Source organism: Ictidomys tridecemlineatus, chromosome 12 (assembly GCF_052094955.1).
Source record: "Ictidomys tridecemlineatus isolate mIctTri1 chromosome 12, mIctTri1.hap1, whole genome shotgun sequence".
Lineage (NCBI taxonomy): Eukaryota > Metazoa > Chordata > Mammalia > Rodentia > Sciuridae > Ictidomys > Ictidomys tridecemlineatus.
In genome coordinates, this window is record NC_135488.1 from 82,816,079 (window position 1) to 82,831,278 (window position 15,200).

The window sequence follows — 15,200 nt, forward strand, 5'->3', positions numbered from 1 at the left end:
CCTAACAATTATTATTCTAAAACAACTTTATTAAGCCTATTCTGGAGAAAACCCTTGAATTCTACTGTGATGGTTCCTTATTCATTTGATCCTATCTGAATTTTAATATTCCTATCTAAGTAAATTAGAAAGATACCAGTCTTTGGCAAACACACCCCCGACCATTTAACCTTGGCCATTTAAGTGCAAGGTCCAACAACATTAAGAAAAGCATGGTTCAAAAATTAAGGTATCCCATTATTCAGTTCTAATGTTACCAGATAAGAGAGACATCAAAAATTTATATTACTCATTAATTCAATAAAAAGCAAATTACACAATTTAAAGCAATCTATGAGAAAGTAAAGCAATGGTTTAGCACACTGAATAGAAGCCAAAGAACTAATTCTTGTTTCTGGAAAGTTTAACATACATGTGACTGAAATAAAAACAGAACTTTGTCTTTTACCTGATGCCTCCTATTGTGGAGTGGAACATTGAGCGCGTTATACTGACTATACTCTACAAAACAAAAATGAAGCGCATTAGGTCTCTTGTTTTAAATTTACAGAAAAACAGCTTAACTACAAACTAACAAATGCTCTGCAGCAAAATCAGCTTCACATGAGAATTTTTTTTAAATATTTATTTTTTAGTTTTAGGTGGAGACAATATCTTTATTTTATTTTATTTTTATGTGGTGCTGAGAATCGAACCCAGTGCTTCACACATGCTAGTCAAGCACACTACCACTTGAGCCACATCCCCAGCCTAACACATGAGAATTTAAAATGATCAGCAACATAATCACAGTATGGGAATAACAAAATTTATATGGAGTCAGTAGTTCTCAGATAAAATGATACTTATACCTTTTTTTTAACTTCAGGATAGGAGAACAATTTCTGTGTTTCCACTTCTAAGAAATAATTTTAAATACTTTTTTGGGGCCTATCAAGATTATTTAGAAGGGCTCACGATGTTCTTGCTATCATCACTCTGGCTTCTATGATAACCCTGCACACAGCAGCCATATTAATCCTTAAAAAAATACTAATTTTTAAACACTACAGTGTTCAGAAATCTGTCACCATCTGCTACTCCTGATTCCAAGGAAGCAATCCTCACTTTCTTGGGATGGTTTCACTGTCTTCCTCATGGTCCCGCTCTCCATGCTCCAATCTGTCATCAACCCGTGATGGCTTCCTAACACCTGGCCTCACACTTCCTACACTCCTCATTTTAATGATGTCATCTCTACTCACCACTTCATCTAATCATACTGCTGTCCTCTACCATGTCCCCAGTCAGAATGCCCCAGGCCAAAGTCGGATTCTGAAAGTTCCTCCACCTTTTTCACCCAATGCTCTCTAATGCCCCCACTGCTATGCATTCCCAGCTTCCTCTCTGTCCATCAATACTTCTCCTATTAACTCGGATGGAGTCCTGCTGCTCCTCTGACCCAAGGCCTTGTCCAACAATGCTTTCGCTAACACAAAACCAGAGCTGGGTCTGCTATAGTATATTTTGCCTAATTGCAGGGGAGCATCAACTCCACTCTGTGATCCAGGATTTCCTTTTTGTGTTCCTATGATACTTCCCATGATAGCCACTCCAACCTTTTCCAGTTTAAGCCCTGGGTACCATTCCTCACCTCCACTCCTGCTTCATGGATGGGATGGCCTCCTCCTTGCCATGCTAAGAGCACCAGAGCCAAAATGAAAGGGATCTTACCCTGCCCAGCTTCCATCTCAGAGTCTGTGGCTCACATATCCTTTCCTCAGCTAATCCTCCTCTTGGGCCCTTAGAAACAGCTGCTCCTGACCTGCTCAGGGACAAGATACATCAGTCCGTCCCTCCCTCCTTAGTGTCACCTCATTACAAAAAAAAAAAAAAAAAAATTGTTGCAGCTCACTTACCTCCACAGTGATTGATTTCTCTTTCACCTATACCATACTTAACCTACTGTCCTCACCCGACCTCCATGCACACAAACTTTTACTTTGCTAGTCTGTTAGGCTCTCATCTATTTCCATTTCCATTTTCTTCATTCCCATGGCTCAAAAAACAGAATTGCCTATTTCCCCATCACCCATTCACCTACATGGAAGCATTACCTCAAAGGTTTCTTAGTCCTCTCAAAGTCACAAAATCAAATCACTAAAACCAGCTGCCTCCACCACCATTACTCTTATGATCTTTCCACATTAATATGCAGAATTAACCAACACCACCTGGATGAAACACTTTCTTCTCCAGATTCTATTTCATTCCATTTCTCTAGCTTCTCTCCCCACCCCCACACTTCCATCCCCATCACTGAGCTGGAGAAATCAACACAGGCAACTGACCATGGTCTGAAACTAGAACCAAAATAAACCCTTCCTACATTTAAGTTTCTCAGGCATTTTATCAGATAAATAGAAAGCTAACACATCTACCTTCATTAAATTTTTAGATTTTATTTATTTATTTACTTATTTATTGGTACTGGAGATTTAACCCAGGGGTGCTTTACCACCAAGCTACATTCTCAGCCCTTTTCATTTTTATTTTGAGACAGGGTCTCACTAAGTTGCTTAGTGCCTCACTAATTTGCTGAAGCTGGCTTTGAACTTGTAATCCTCCTTTCTCAGTTCCCAAATTGCTGGGATTACAGGTGTGTGCCACCACACCCAGCTCATATTTACCTTTTATTTCTGTCAAATGAACCACAATCTTTCCCCTTCACTGCCTCTTTCTTCCTAACCTCCCTGAAAGAACCAAGCTGTTCTTATTCCTTCCACAAAATTCCTCCACAGTGACTTCTCTTGCACCTGTACCATACTTAACCTCTGCCCTCACCCTGTCCCCCATTCACACAAACTTTTCTTGAGGCTGACAGCCTAGGACCAAGCCTCCATGATGGCACACCAGAACTATCATCACAAAAGCCTCAACTTCCCTTTTTCCCACTCCAAGGCAATCTACACTCTATGACTGGATTAGCCTTGTGGAGTACATGAATCTCATCAGGACAGTGCCTGGCTCAAAAATCTCTCCAACAAACAATGGCCTTATAAACAAAATCCTAAGTCCATAGCCCAAAATTCTAGGGTCCACTCCCACTCTCCCTTTCAGAACTAACTGTAACTGCCCTCCGCATCCCACTCCTAACCCCCATTACACTTAATTACTGTTCCTGGGGTCATGTTGGAACTCTAGGCCCACATATCATACACAAATTCTCTTGCTTGTTCTCCCTCTTCTCTGTCCAATAACCTGCTTACACACACACAAGCCTGACTCAAGCACACTTACTCTGGGAAGGCTTTCTCGAACACCCACAGAATAATGTCACTTTCCTCTAAAACTCCAAGTGGTTCTTCATGGCACAGTCTAGCTTGTATTTTCTATACAGACACTTCTATATCTATCTTTGCCCTATAGACCATAAATTCCTTGAGGGTACAGATTTCTGTCTTACAAATGTTTGCATCTCCTATGCTATCTACCCATCTAGGCACTCGGTAAATGATCTCTAAATATTTTGGGAACTAAAAGTAGCTAATCCATATGTGACAAAAGGACCTAAAACCAAGTGACAACTAGTATTGTTAAAGAAAGGATGAAGAGATTCAGGAAGGAGTTATTAGCATCTGATGACTAACCAATACAAGGCTTCAAATGAAAAATTTAATACAAAGATTTCAAATTCAAGGAAGCAAAGTATGTTAATTTTTTTTATTTTTCTTTTTTTGGAGGGGCAGGGTACCAGGGATTAAACTCAGGGACACTCAACCACTGAGCCACATCCCCAGCCCTATTTTTATATTTTATTAGAGACAGGGTCTCATTGAGTTACTTAGTGTCTCACCTTTGCTGAGGCTAACTTTGAACTTGAGATCCTCCTGTCTCAGCCTCCTGAGCTGCTGGGATTATAGGCATGCGCCACCTCACCCAGCAGTATGCTAACGTTAATTACATTAATACAGAAGCTAGAAACAGATGTTGTTTTCAAAGGGGGAATTTAGGTTTTTGATACAATAATGACAAATGCTTATTTTAGAGTTGGACCAAACTACTACTACTATTTTCCTGTGATTTCTTCTCTTTTCTCTTCCCCCACCCACCCACACACATACATACACACACACACACACACACACACAGTCTCTCTCTCTCTCTCTCTCTCTCTCTCTCTTTCTCTCTCTCTCTCACTCTGGTCTTCCCTAAGAAAAATTTAGGGGAAGTAAAAAAAATTAATTTCAATCATGTGATCACAGAAAAAGAAAATGTGCATTAATTTAAATATAAGTTTCAAAATCCAAACAAAAATTTTCTTCACTTTCAAGATCTTGACTTAATTCTTACACAAAAGTTACTAACTTGGCACCTATTACAAATGTAAGGTATTATCTAGTTTTTCATTTGTTTTTTGCAGTAATGGCAATTGAACCCAGGGCCTTACACATGCAAGGCAAGTAATCAAGTGATACACCACTGAGCTATATCCCAAGCCATTTTTAATTTTATTTTTGTTTTGTTTTAGTGTTGGAGACTGAACCAGGAGCACTTTACTACACAGTTACATCCCCAGCCCTTTTTATTTTTTAAATTTGAGATAAGGTCTCACTAATTTACTTATGGCCTCACTAAATTGCTGATGCTGGCCTCACACTTGTAATCCTCCTGCCTCAACCTCCCAAGTTGCTGAGATTACAGGCATGAAGTAAGCCCAGCCCTTTTTATTTTTGAGACATGGTCTCACTAAATTGCCCAAGCATGACTCAAACTTTTGAGCTTTCCACCTCAGCCTCCCAAGGTGCTAGGAGTACAAGTATGATCCACCACACCCACTTGTTGTACCATTTTTGTATTTATTTTTAAGTTCTTTTTGTTGCTCTTGGATGTGTAAATTACCAGACCATGCCCAGAATAAAGAGAAAGCCGGGCTTAACCAAGGCAGCTTCCTGACTGTCACTGGGGACAGACTGAAGGCCAATACCAGGCTGAAAAGATCTACCTCCCATTACCAGTATCCCCCCATCATAAACAACTTTGCTCATACAAATATTTGACTACTTTATGTGCAGGTTCATTTTTACCATGAGATATGATAAATACGTGCAATACAAAGATGTGGATTTGGGTTTTTTCCAAGAAGACTGACTCGAGTGATTATATGTCATTTAAAATCCCCCTATGCAATATGAGAGCCTAAGCTAAGGAAAAGAACAAGAAGAAAGCAACCCTTTGTTCAGCCAATTAAATTTTTTGCCAAAGTTATTAGAATTGTTTTAATTAGTTGGCTACCACAGAGAGGTTCAAAGTTGCAAATAACAGAAAACTGTACACAATACCTACTTGTATCATTAAAAGGTACTTTTTCATTGATGATTGATAAGGATTCCTCCAATCTACCTGACAAATCTTCATGAAGACTCTTTAACTGTAATTGACTGAAAGAAAAAACATAAAACCACATTATCCCTTGTCAGACAGTGAAACATCATTTGCTTATTACCTCAACAGCTGGTTTCATGCTCTCAGAGAACTGTGCCTGACATCTGGGACACTCTGAGCAGAGTTGTTAAAAGATAAAGAAAAACACTATGCTTGAATTCCAAATCCCCCAAGACTTCTGCAGAATGGTGTGAGAGTCTGGAAGAATTCATCATAGTCCCAGTATTTTACAAAACTTAATTCTTCCCAGCTCAGAGTAATCTTAGAGCCACTTCAAAAGCATAAGTTTTCTCTTCATACCACATAAATGTTTGTTCAGTATTACTCCAAAGTTTTTATTAAAAGTATTATATCAGATTTCTTCTCTTGAGCACAAAATCTGATGATTTGTTTTGATCCAATCATGAGCAGAGGTACACATCTAAACCATTTATGTAATTCTACAATTCATGTAATTCTACCAAAGCAACTGAAAAGAAGCAAGAAATTCATTTGAGGGGTCCTATTAAAATTTAAGATATAATGTTACATACCAAATAAATGCTGGAGTACGACTTCAGCATGCACTGCTAAGTAATAATTTTGATGTAGATATCCCTAAATTATATCATATAACCTTTACTTTTTTTATTATTGGTTGTTCAAAACATTACATAGTTCTTGACATATCATATTTCATACATTTGATTCAAGTGGGTTATGAACTCCCATTTTTATCCCGTATACAGATTGCAGAATCACATCGGTTACACATCCACTGTTTTACATATTGCCATACTAGTGTCTGTTGTATTCTGCTGCCTTTCCTATCCTCTACTATCCCCCCTCCCTTCCCCTCCCCTCCCATCTTCTCTCTCTACCCCATCTACTGTAATTCATTTCTCCCCCTTGTTTTTTTTTCCCTTTCCCCTCACTTCCTCTTTTTTTTAAAGAGAGAGTGAGAGAGGGAGAGAGAGAGAGAGAGAGAGAGAGAGAGAGAGAGAGAGAGAGAGAATCTTAATATTTTATTTTTTAGTTATCGGCAGACACAACATCTTTGTTTGTATGTGGTGCTGAGGATCAAACCCGGGCTGCACACATGCCAGGCGAGCACGCTACCACCTGAGCCACATCCCCAGCCCCCTCACTTCCTCTTGTACATAATTTTGTATAACAATGAGGGTCTCCTTCCATTTCCATGCAGTTACCCTTCTCTCTCCCTTTCCCTCCCACCTCTCGTCCCTATTTAATGTTAATCATCTTCTCATGCTCTTCCTCCCTACTCTGTTAGTTGCTCTCCTTATATCAAAGAAGACATTTGGCATATGTTTTTTAGGGATTGGCTAGCTTTACTTAGCATAATCTGCTCTAATGCCATCCATTTCCCTGCAAATTCCATGATTTTGTCATTTTTTTTAGTGCAGAGTAATACTCCATTGTGTATAAATGCCACATTTTTTTATCCATTCATCTACTGAAGGGCATCTAGGTTGGTTCCACAGTCTAGCTATTGTGAATTGTGCTGCTATGAACATCGATGTAGCAGTATCCCTGTAGTATGCTCTTTTTAGATCTTTAGGGAATAGACCTTTACTTTATTCAAAATGTAGCATAAAATGGTTGGCAAAGTGTTTATCAGTCAGCATTCCTGCATGAATCCTCTCTTTAGGGCAGGCTGAAATAGAAAGTATCCAGTCCTCAATATGGGAGCCCCAAAAGGGTATCTGCCATGGCCCAACATATCTGTAGGCTGAGGACTAAGGCACAAGCCCCTCTCTCAAGAATGCTAAGTCCCCAGAGAATGATAAAGAATCCTGCTCCCATCTCCTCATCTCAAATATGAGACAGATAAGACAGACGAGTTGCTTGGAATTCATGTTTCCACATACCATTCTTCTGTTCGAAGTCGACATTCCTTGGCCTCTTTTTCTAGAGTCTGAGATTTTACCTGAATTTTAGAAGAAAAAGAAAAGTTGACATATTACATTACAGATGGGAGCACACATGAGGGCCACTCAGGCTACAGGGTCGCCTGGAATGACTAATTCTACTCTCTATAAAGCACACCAACAATTTATAAAAGCCTTAACCCACTTTTAAAACATTCTAACAATAATGAACCTTACTTCTAGTTTAGCTTTGTCATTCTGCAGTTTCTCGATGGTTTCCAGGTACTTCCGTGTCAGGCCATCTACCACAGCTTGGTGCTGGGCAGCTTCTGTCTCTAAAGCAGACAGCCGACTCCGCAGCTCTGCTTCCACATGCTTGTGCTGTTCATCAGCTTCGAAAAACTGAAAAAGAAAAAAATGTTTTTTGACTTTTCACAGTCTAATATGCATAAATGAGAAAAAAAAACAACAGCAGTGACTATTCACTGAGCAACTTCCATATGGCCCCATATGCTCACTGCGCTAGATGAAATAGGCATTATCTCATTTAATCCAAGAGAGAATCAGAAGTAGTATTTTTTGTTATCCCTCCTGTACAAATATGGAAATTGAAATTTGAAAGGGTTATATAACTTGTCTAATGTCTCACAGTTCAAATATAGTAGAAATGAGATTTAAATACAAGGAACCTACCCAAAGCCTGAACTTCTTTCCTCTCGGTCTCATGAATTTCTATTGAAACAATTTTTGGCACACAGGGAATCAACTGATTAGAGTGTAACTTCAACTCTACTTACTTCCACACTGAAATAATCAAAAATTTAAGTGCTATTCCTAAAAAAAGGCAGAGCTCTTTCCCTTAATAAGAATTTAATACTGATTAAGAATTGTGAATACGTACAACACAAAATACACTGAAGTCAAAAGCTCATTTTTCAAAGATAAGAATTTGTGCATATTTATTTTCCATCATTTGACCAAAAATGAGAAAAGTTAGGAAGGACAGTTGGATATACTGCATTACAATTCTTACAATATGTTCAATGGTTTGAGGCATGCCAACAGCCAGGGAGTAATACACAATGCCTGACAGTAACTTTTCAAAACCATATAAATATGTGAGTACCTGCCATGAGTAAGGTTCTACCTTGGAGCTGGGCATACAAAGCATACCTAGTCTATACCCTCAAAGGCATTATAGTCTAACAGAGGTACTGATAAAAACCAACTAAGCATTAATAAATTAGAAAGCAAACCCTACTTCCTGAAAACCTCATTAAATGACCCATCCAATCATTTTCCTGTGCAAAATGAATAGTGCCCAGTATATTTCTGTATTGTTAAATTATAAAGCTATTCTGCTGTACTTTGAATAAAAGCATATACTTCAAAGCAGATATCCAAATCAAGACATATGTAAGATTTGAGAAATGAAAATAAATTTAAAGACCTCAAGAGACATTAAAAATCCATCTGGACACAAAGCAGTGTATTTGCTTTGGTTTTTCCACCTTCCAGATTGTGTGACCCATTTTTTAATTGATAAAGAAAAAGAGAAAGATCTTTCTCACTTGCATATGCAACCGTTCATTTTCTTCTATCTTCTTTTGCAGATCTTCATCAAAGACACTCTTCTGCTCTTGGCTCAACTGAGAAGAAGACTCTCCACTTTTCTGATGGAAAGAATAAGTTATGTCCACATAACTTTCATCCTTTAGAGAAACATCCTAAGGTACACAGATTCTCTATCACCTTAGTAGCTTGTCTCTTCTATGTGTTCACCATTCTCAAACAACCCTGCAAAAGGTATACAGTCCATCATTTAACTTTTCCTAGGTGATACAAACTGGAAGTGTAAACACTCCAAAAAGCAGGAAAACTTGAAAGAAAGAATGACAGAAAATAACAGATAAGGTTCACTATTCTTTGCAAATAAATTCAGGGGTAATTCTGTTGGAAAACAGAGCAGACCCAGAAAGCTAGTAATAATAAGAATGCTAATAAAAACCATCTCAATTTAATCTTTCAGTTTCAGAAATGAGAATTTTAGCAATTCTACGAGTCGGAGTTATTAAACTCCCTTAAGAAATTGTAATAAATAATGTAGCAGTATTTCACAAAGACAAGCTATATAAGTAATCACATAAATTTCTAAATTTAAAAAAAGTCATGTAAAATAAAGCTATTATAAATAAACATAAGAAAAAAGCTAAAGATTATTTAAAAACCCCTTCACTTTGCTTTTTAACTAATACTCACTTTTTCTACTGAGAATAATAGTACTATTTAAAAGATCTAATAATGAACATTTGTTTTCAGATGATTCACAGAACTGAGACTATTCAAGGAACAATCTAACAATGCAATTGTGTTCAAACATCAGACACCACCCTTTTCTCCCTTTTCTGTATCCTCGTTCTTCACTTAAAATAAAGTTACCTACTGATTCACTATAAATTAGTTTTATTTTATTTTTTATACCTTTATTTTATTTATTTATTTTTATGTGGCTGAGGATCGAACCCAGTGCCTGGCTCGTGCTAGGCAAAAGCTCTACCACTCAGCCACAACCTTAGCCCCATAAATTAGTTTTAAAAGCCCTCTGAAAACAGAGCAGCTATGTATAAACAACAATAGTAACATGAAATATTAATCACGTCTGAACACAAGAGATGCAAAAAGAACAGTGCTGACTGACATGTTTGGGGGCCTCAAGTACTTCCAAATTTGGATAGCTTTAATTAAAAATAATTCACAAGTGTTATACCCACACCTCTGCTAAACAGTTGTAGTCTAGCAGGGGAGGGGATATTAATAACCTGGTGCACCTGTTTGAAGTCTAGATGGCTGTTTCCTTCCCAGGGGTCTTTCAAAATTTCCAGAGCATGTGTATTTTGACAACTTCCCAAGTGACTCTAATACATGTCTATTATCCCCTGTTTCCCCCTTAACTTGAACACTAGCACTCCAGAGAATCCTCCCATGTAGGGAAATACATATGGAAAAGGTATTCACATATTATGTGGCAAATAGAGTCCTAGGCACTTTCACATGATCCCATTTAACACTCACAACGAGAAACACACTGCTTCTTCGGAGTCACTGTACACTTTTACCCACTCTATTATAACTGCTTCTACCTATACATTCTGGAGTATGGCTCTCTACCTTACAAGACTCTATCACTAGCCCCTACTACCCCCCTCAAAAGCAACTTCTTAATCATAGGAGGTTCAAAAATACCAAACATCTATCCTAGTGCAGTAGCAATTTTAACTGACAAAAAAAAAAAAAACCTAAGGGAAAACATTTATTTTTAAATCTCAAGACAAGACTACTAAATTGGCCTCATAAGAATAAACACTATGAAAATACACCTATTTTAAACTTACAGACCTAAGTTGAAACCTGTGTTTCAATTGACACTTTCATATGAATAGTTAAAGTTTATCAATATTTCTCATTTTGTTTGCCCTACTTTGGGTTAATGGCAACTTCATGTACCTAAAAGAGATCAACAATTGTGACCAATGTGAAATATTCCACTGACTTTTCTCAGCCACTAACTCAACTATATACAAGTATGGTGCTAATACATCTCTTAAAACTGACTGTTGCATATTTAGTAGATATTAATAGCAAACATCTGCTTTCTTGACCCAATATCAACATATAATAATAAAATGTTAGAGAACTTGGAGATGGGGTTTTCTGCGCCTCATGATGAGCCACACTAACTTGCCTTTAAAGAACCTACCTTGTTTTTCTTGCCTCGAGGCTCACTTAGGGATAGTTCATCTTGAAGTAGCTCTACCCTCTTGGCAAGCTGCAGATTTCGAAATGTCAAACTATCCATTTCCTGTTGTAGTTTCCTCAATGACTGATCCTTCATTTTCAGTTGTTCCTATATCAAAGTGAAAACAAAATGTACCTCACCCTTTAGCCTTGAGGTTTAAAGATAATAGGGGGAAAAAATCTTTGTTCCAGGAAAATATAATCAAAATCTCTTGCTTTAGGAAATTCGAGTTGCATGTTTGTCATTTCAGTTCTTATGTTTTTAGCTGTGTTTTGGGAAAGAATCATCTTTTGGCCAAACCAAGTAAATTAAAAAATAAAATTAAAAAAGCAAGTATACTGAAATAACAGTGTTGAAAACTTAAAAGTAAAATACCTACAACTATATTTTGTTAAATCTATGACAGTGAACAAATACAAAGCCTGAGGACACAAATTTATAAACCTGAATTTGTTTTAAGAGAATTCAAACTCACTATTGATACCCTTCAGTGAACAAGGATGGGAAAAAATGTATTTGTATTTCTTTTTCTCTATAAATCCTCTCTGCTTGAATATAAATCAGTCAAAATATGGAAAACTAGAGAGAAATATTTAGTTTGGCTCTATTTTGAAAAAACAGAACAGTCAGGTGTAGTGGGGCAGGTCTGTAATCTCAGCTACTTGGGAAGCTGAGGCAGGAGGATTCCAAATTCAAGGCCAATTTCACCAACTTAGTGAGACCCAATCTCAAAATAAAAAATAAGAAAGGGTTGGGGATGTGGCTCAGGTGGAGTGCCCCAATCTGACAGTCTGTCTCACACACACACACACACACAAAGTCAGCACACACACAAAGTCAAGTCCATGAATATTTACCATACCCAGCAATTCATTTAAAGCCTATTACTGGGGAAAGTATTTCCTACTTGTTGTAGTCTGCTTTCATGTTTGACAGCCTCCTATTGCTGGTTGTTTGATTAACTATGATTGTAGTGATAGTGACAACAGTGGTGGCAGTGGCGATGGTGACCACTGTTTCCATCTATGGAGCACTCACATATCAGTGCTAAGTATATTTATTATTTTATTCACGGTTTACAACAACTCTATAGAGGCTGATAACATTAGCATCCCCCTTGCAGAAACTGAAGTTTAGAGAGAGTTTGGGATAGGGTCTTCCAAAATTAATGACTGGTTAGTAGAGCTGGAACATTAGTCAACTGGTGGTAACTTATTATAATAATGTAGAGAAATTACTTTTTGTTTTATTATTCATTACAATGGTCATTGTAATTACAACATAGTTGATAATTTGCTAGTCTGCTAGATTAGACTGTTAGGTTGTCCAAGAAGGAATCTATATCCTAGTATTAAATTATCCATCACTTAAAAATATCACTAAGCATTATTTATTACATGCCTACCAAAATGAGGTAGAAACAAATTCCTTCATTTCCTATCATATTTCTCCACTAAGGTCAACAAAGGTGCTGATGGTAAAATTTATCACTCAGTGTTCAGATTAACAAAGGTAATTAATATCAACTAGCTCAACTAAAGGCAAGATTAATAGACTAAATGATTTATACATTCAAATCCATTTATTAGGGCCCTACCATCTGCTGAGTGCCAAGGATACAAATATGAATACAACATAGCCCCCTCCAAGTGCTGTCTGGAGATGACCACAGATGAGAAGCCCCATTAATCCAGATGGATTTTAGCTAAATAAAGGCAAGGTACAGAAGAAATGTATTAAAGTCAAATAACACTTTTAAAGTAATTTTTAGCTAAGAAAATCAAAATATAATATTCATATAATAGTAATTCCTAAGCAAGTAGGAGTGTTAAACACAAAAAAGAATATTACTATCCCCTATCCTTAGTGAATCAGTGTCAGAGTTGGGACTTTAACCCTGAAAACCAGCTGAATCCCCTGCTTTTGAGTATCACCAAACGCTTAACATTCATAACATAAATGATCTGTTAGATACCTTTAAAGCAGCAGAATTTGCTTGTTCATCCACAACACCTTTTTTTAGGACCTGATTCTGAGCCCGAAGCTAAAAATAGAGAAAGCAATAATTATTTTTAATAAAGCAATTAGAGATCACTTGTAATTACTTTATAGGAATCATTACATTGAATAAGTATCTTCTTGTGTATACACACACACACACACACACACACACACACACACACAAATTGTGCCCGCATGTGCCCCCAAAGAACATAGCAGATATCATAATTTGCCATTTTATAAATAAGGACACATAAGCTGAGTTCCACAATGATATAAAACTAATTGATAACAAAACTGTGACTAAAATCCATGTCTCCCATTTTTAGCCCAACATTCCTTATGTAAAACTAAGTTAGGTCCTTAAATTAAAAATACAAAAAATAAAAAAGAAGAATGAAAACAAAGAAAAAATATAATAAATAATAGGGTACTAAATATGCCATTTTCCTTGAAATTCTGACACATAATTAGTAAAATACATATAGATGGACATATTATTGAATAAGAAAGTGGCTCAAGTGGTAGCGCGCTCGCCTAGCATGCGTGAGGCACTGGGTTCGATTCTCAGCACCACGTAAAAATAAAATAAAGATACTGTGTCCACCTAAAAAACTAAAAAATAAAAAATATTTTTTAAAAATCAAATTGTGGGACACTAACATACCCAGCAGGACACCACCTCATATTAGACTTGCAAATGTCATCACAGACAATAGCCTTAGAATGGTAGACCTGTTATCAGGCATCAGTCAAGGCAGTGTACAAAAACTAAGAACAGGTTCAGTTTTTAAAATAATAATATCCCCTTGCATTTTAACACTCATTACAGACCAGGCACCATCCGAAGTGCTTTCTACACATTACCTCATCTAATCCTCACAATCCTAGGAAGTAAGTATTCTAATTATCTCCAGTTCAGAAATGAGGAAGACGAGGCACGAAGAAGTGGTAGCAATGCTGACATTCAGACCCTAGCAGTTTGACTCCACTGTTGTAATGCCAACTAGACAATGGTGACTGCTATTTTGCAAAGTTATATTGAAGGAAAAAAAAAAGGAGCAGGCTGGTGAAGGGGAAGCTTGAGAAGAGGAGGGAAAACTTTGAACTTTTTTTTTTCTCCATTGCTAACTACTAAAAATTCAGGCATAACTTTATTTAAAATAAAAGCACACTTTATTTAAAATAAAGTACACGCCTGTAATCCCAGCAGCTTGGGAGGCTGAGGCAGGAGGTACAAGTTCAAAGCAAGTCTCAGTAACTCAGTGATGCCCTAAGCAACTTAGCAAGACCCTGACACTAAATATAAAATAAAATAAAATAAAGTATGTGAATAAAAAAAATATGCAGTTTGATTTTTGACTTATGTATTCATCTGTATAACCGTCACTGGCAGGTTCCAGAAGGTAAAATCCACTTTTCTAGTAAGAGTAATATATTCACAGCAAAGAGAACACAGCATGTATAAGAATAAATACAGACTCATATTCCAAGGGCCCAGTGCAGAAAACATGAATGGCCAGTCTATTCTCTGAAAATGAAATAATAGGACAATTTTATTTATGAGATTTAGGGGGAAAAAAACTATTTCTAATTGTGCATAACTCAGATCTGTTTCCTTTAAACTATGGAAAAATGATTCTTCTGTGTCAAAAAAAAAAGAAATATTTGACTGCTAAACCATAAACTAAATATTTAAGCTCTATAGCAAATGTACAATTCTATGACTAAAAGAATAAAAAAATGAACTTACTTTTAGAAAGTTAAACATCACACTAAACTGCTACAACAGAAAGCCATTGTGCCATTTATTAGACAACATAAACTTGAGAAACTCACTTCACCTTTGGAACATCAGCCACATGGTCTACAAAAGGGATGAATATATATACCCTATCTTCCTTTTTCTGAGGCTGTTGTGAGAACCAGATAAGAGACCTACACAAAGCAATTTTGAAACGATAAAGTATTCCACAAATGGAAACTGAAGTCTCATAATTAGAATGGACCCAAAGGGACAACAGGTGCATTTTTTATACTTTGCCCAAGGAAGGCATTGTACTAAATGATATGAGAGATAGAAAGAAATAAAAGATACGGTCCCCATTTTT

The 15,200-nt window shown here is 36.9% G+C and overlaps 1 protein-coding gene and 1 long non-coding RNA gene across 4 annotated transcripts in view; one reads left to right on the plus strand and one right to left on the minus strand.

The window, feature by feature from the left end:
• Ppp1r21 (protein phosphatase 1 regulatory subunit 21) overlaps positions 1–15,200 on the minus strand; it is a 66,186-nt gene that overhangs the window by 39,635 nt on the left and 11,351 nt on the right. For 2 of the 3 annotated variants that reach the window (XM_005324476.4, XM_040271001.2), the window contains 7 exons: positions 13,064–13,132; positions 11,050–11,196; positions 8,864–8,965; positions 7,530–7,694; positions 7,293–7,351; positions 5,326–5,420; positions 449–501 (listed from right to left, as the gene is read on the minus strand). In XM_005324476.4, coding sequence (XP_005324533.2) covers positions 449–501; positions 5,326–5,420; positions 7,293–7,351; positions 7,530–7,694; positions 8,864–8,965; positions 11,050–11,196; positions 13,064–13,132 — 690 coding nt within the window. Of the gene's footprint in view, positions 1–448; positions 502–5,325; positions 5,421–7,292; positions 7,352–7,529; positions 7,695–8,863; positions 8,966–11,049; positions 11,197–12,685; positions 12,794–13,063; positions 13,133–15,200 lie in introns of all 3 variants that reach the window. The other variant, XM_021725826.3, reaches the window with a different exon arrangement.
• On the plus strand, positions 8,917–9,749 carry LOC144369378 (uncharacterized). Its single transcript, XR_013428988.1, has 2 exons — positions 8,917–9,024; positions 9,612–9,749. It is a non-coding gene; the product is annotated as an uncharacterized LOC144369378 (long non-coding RNA).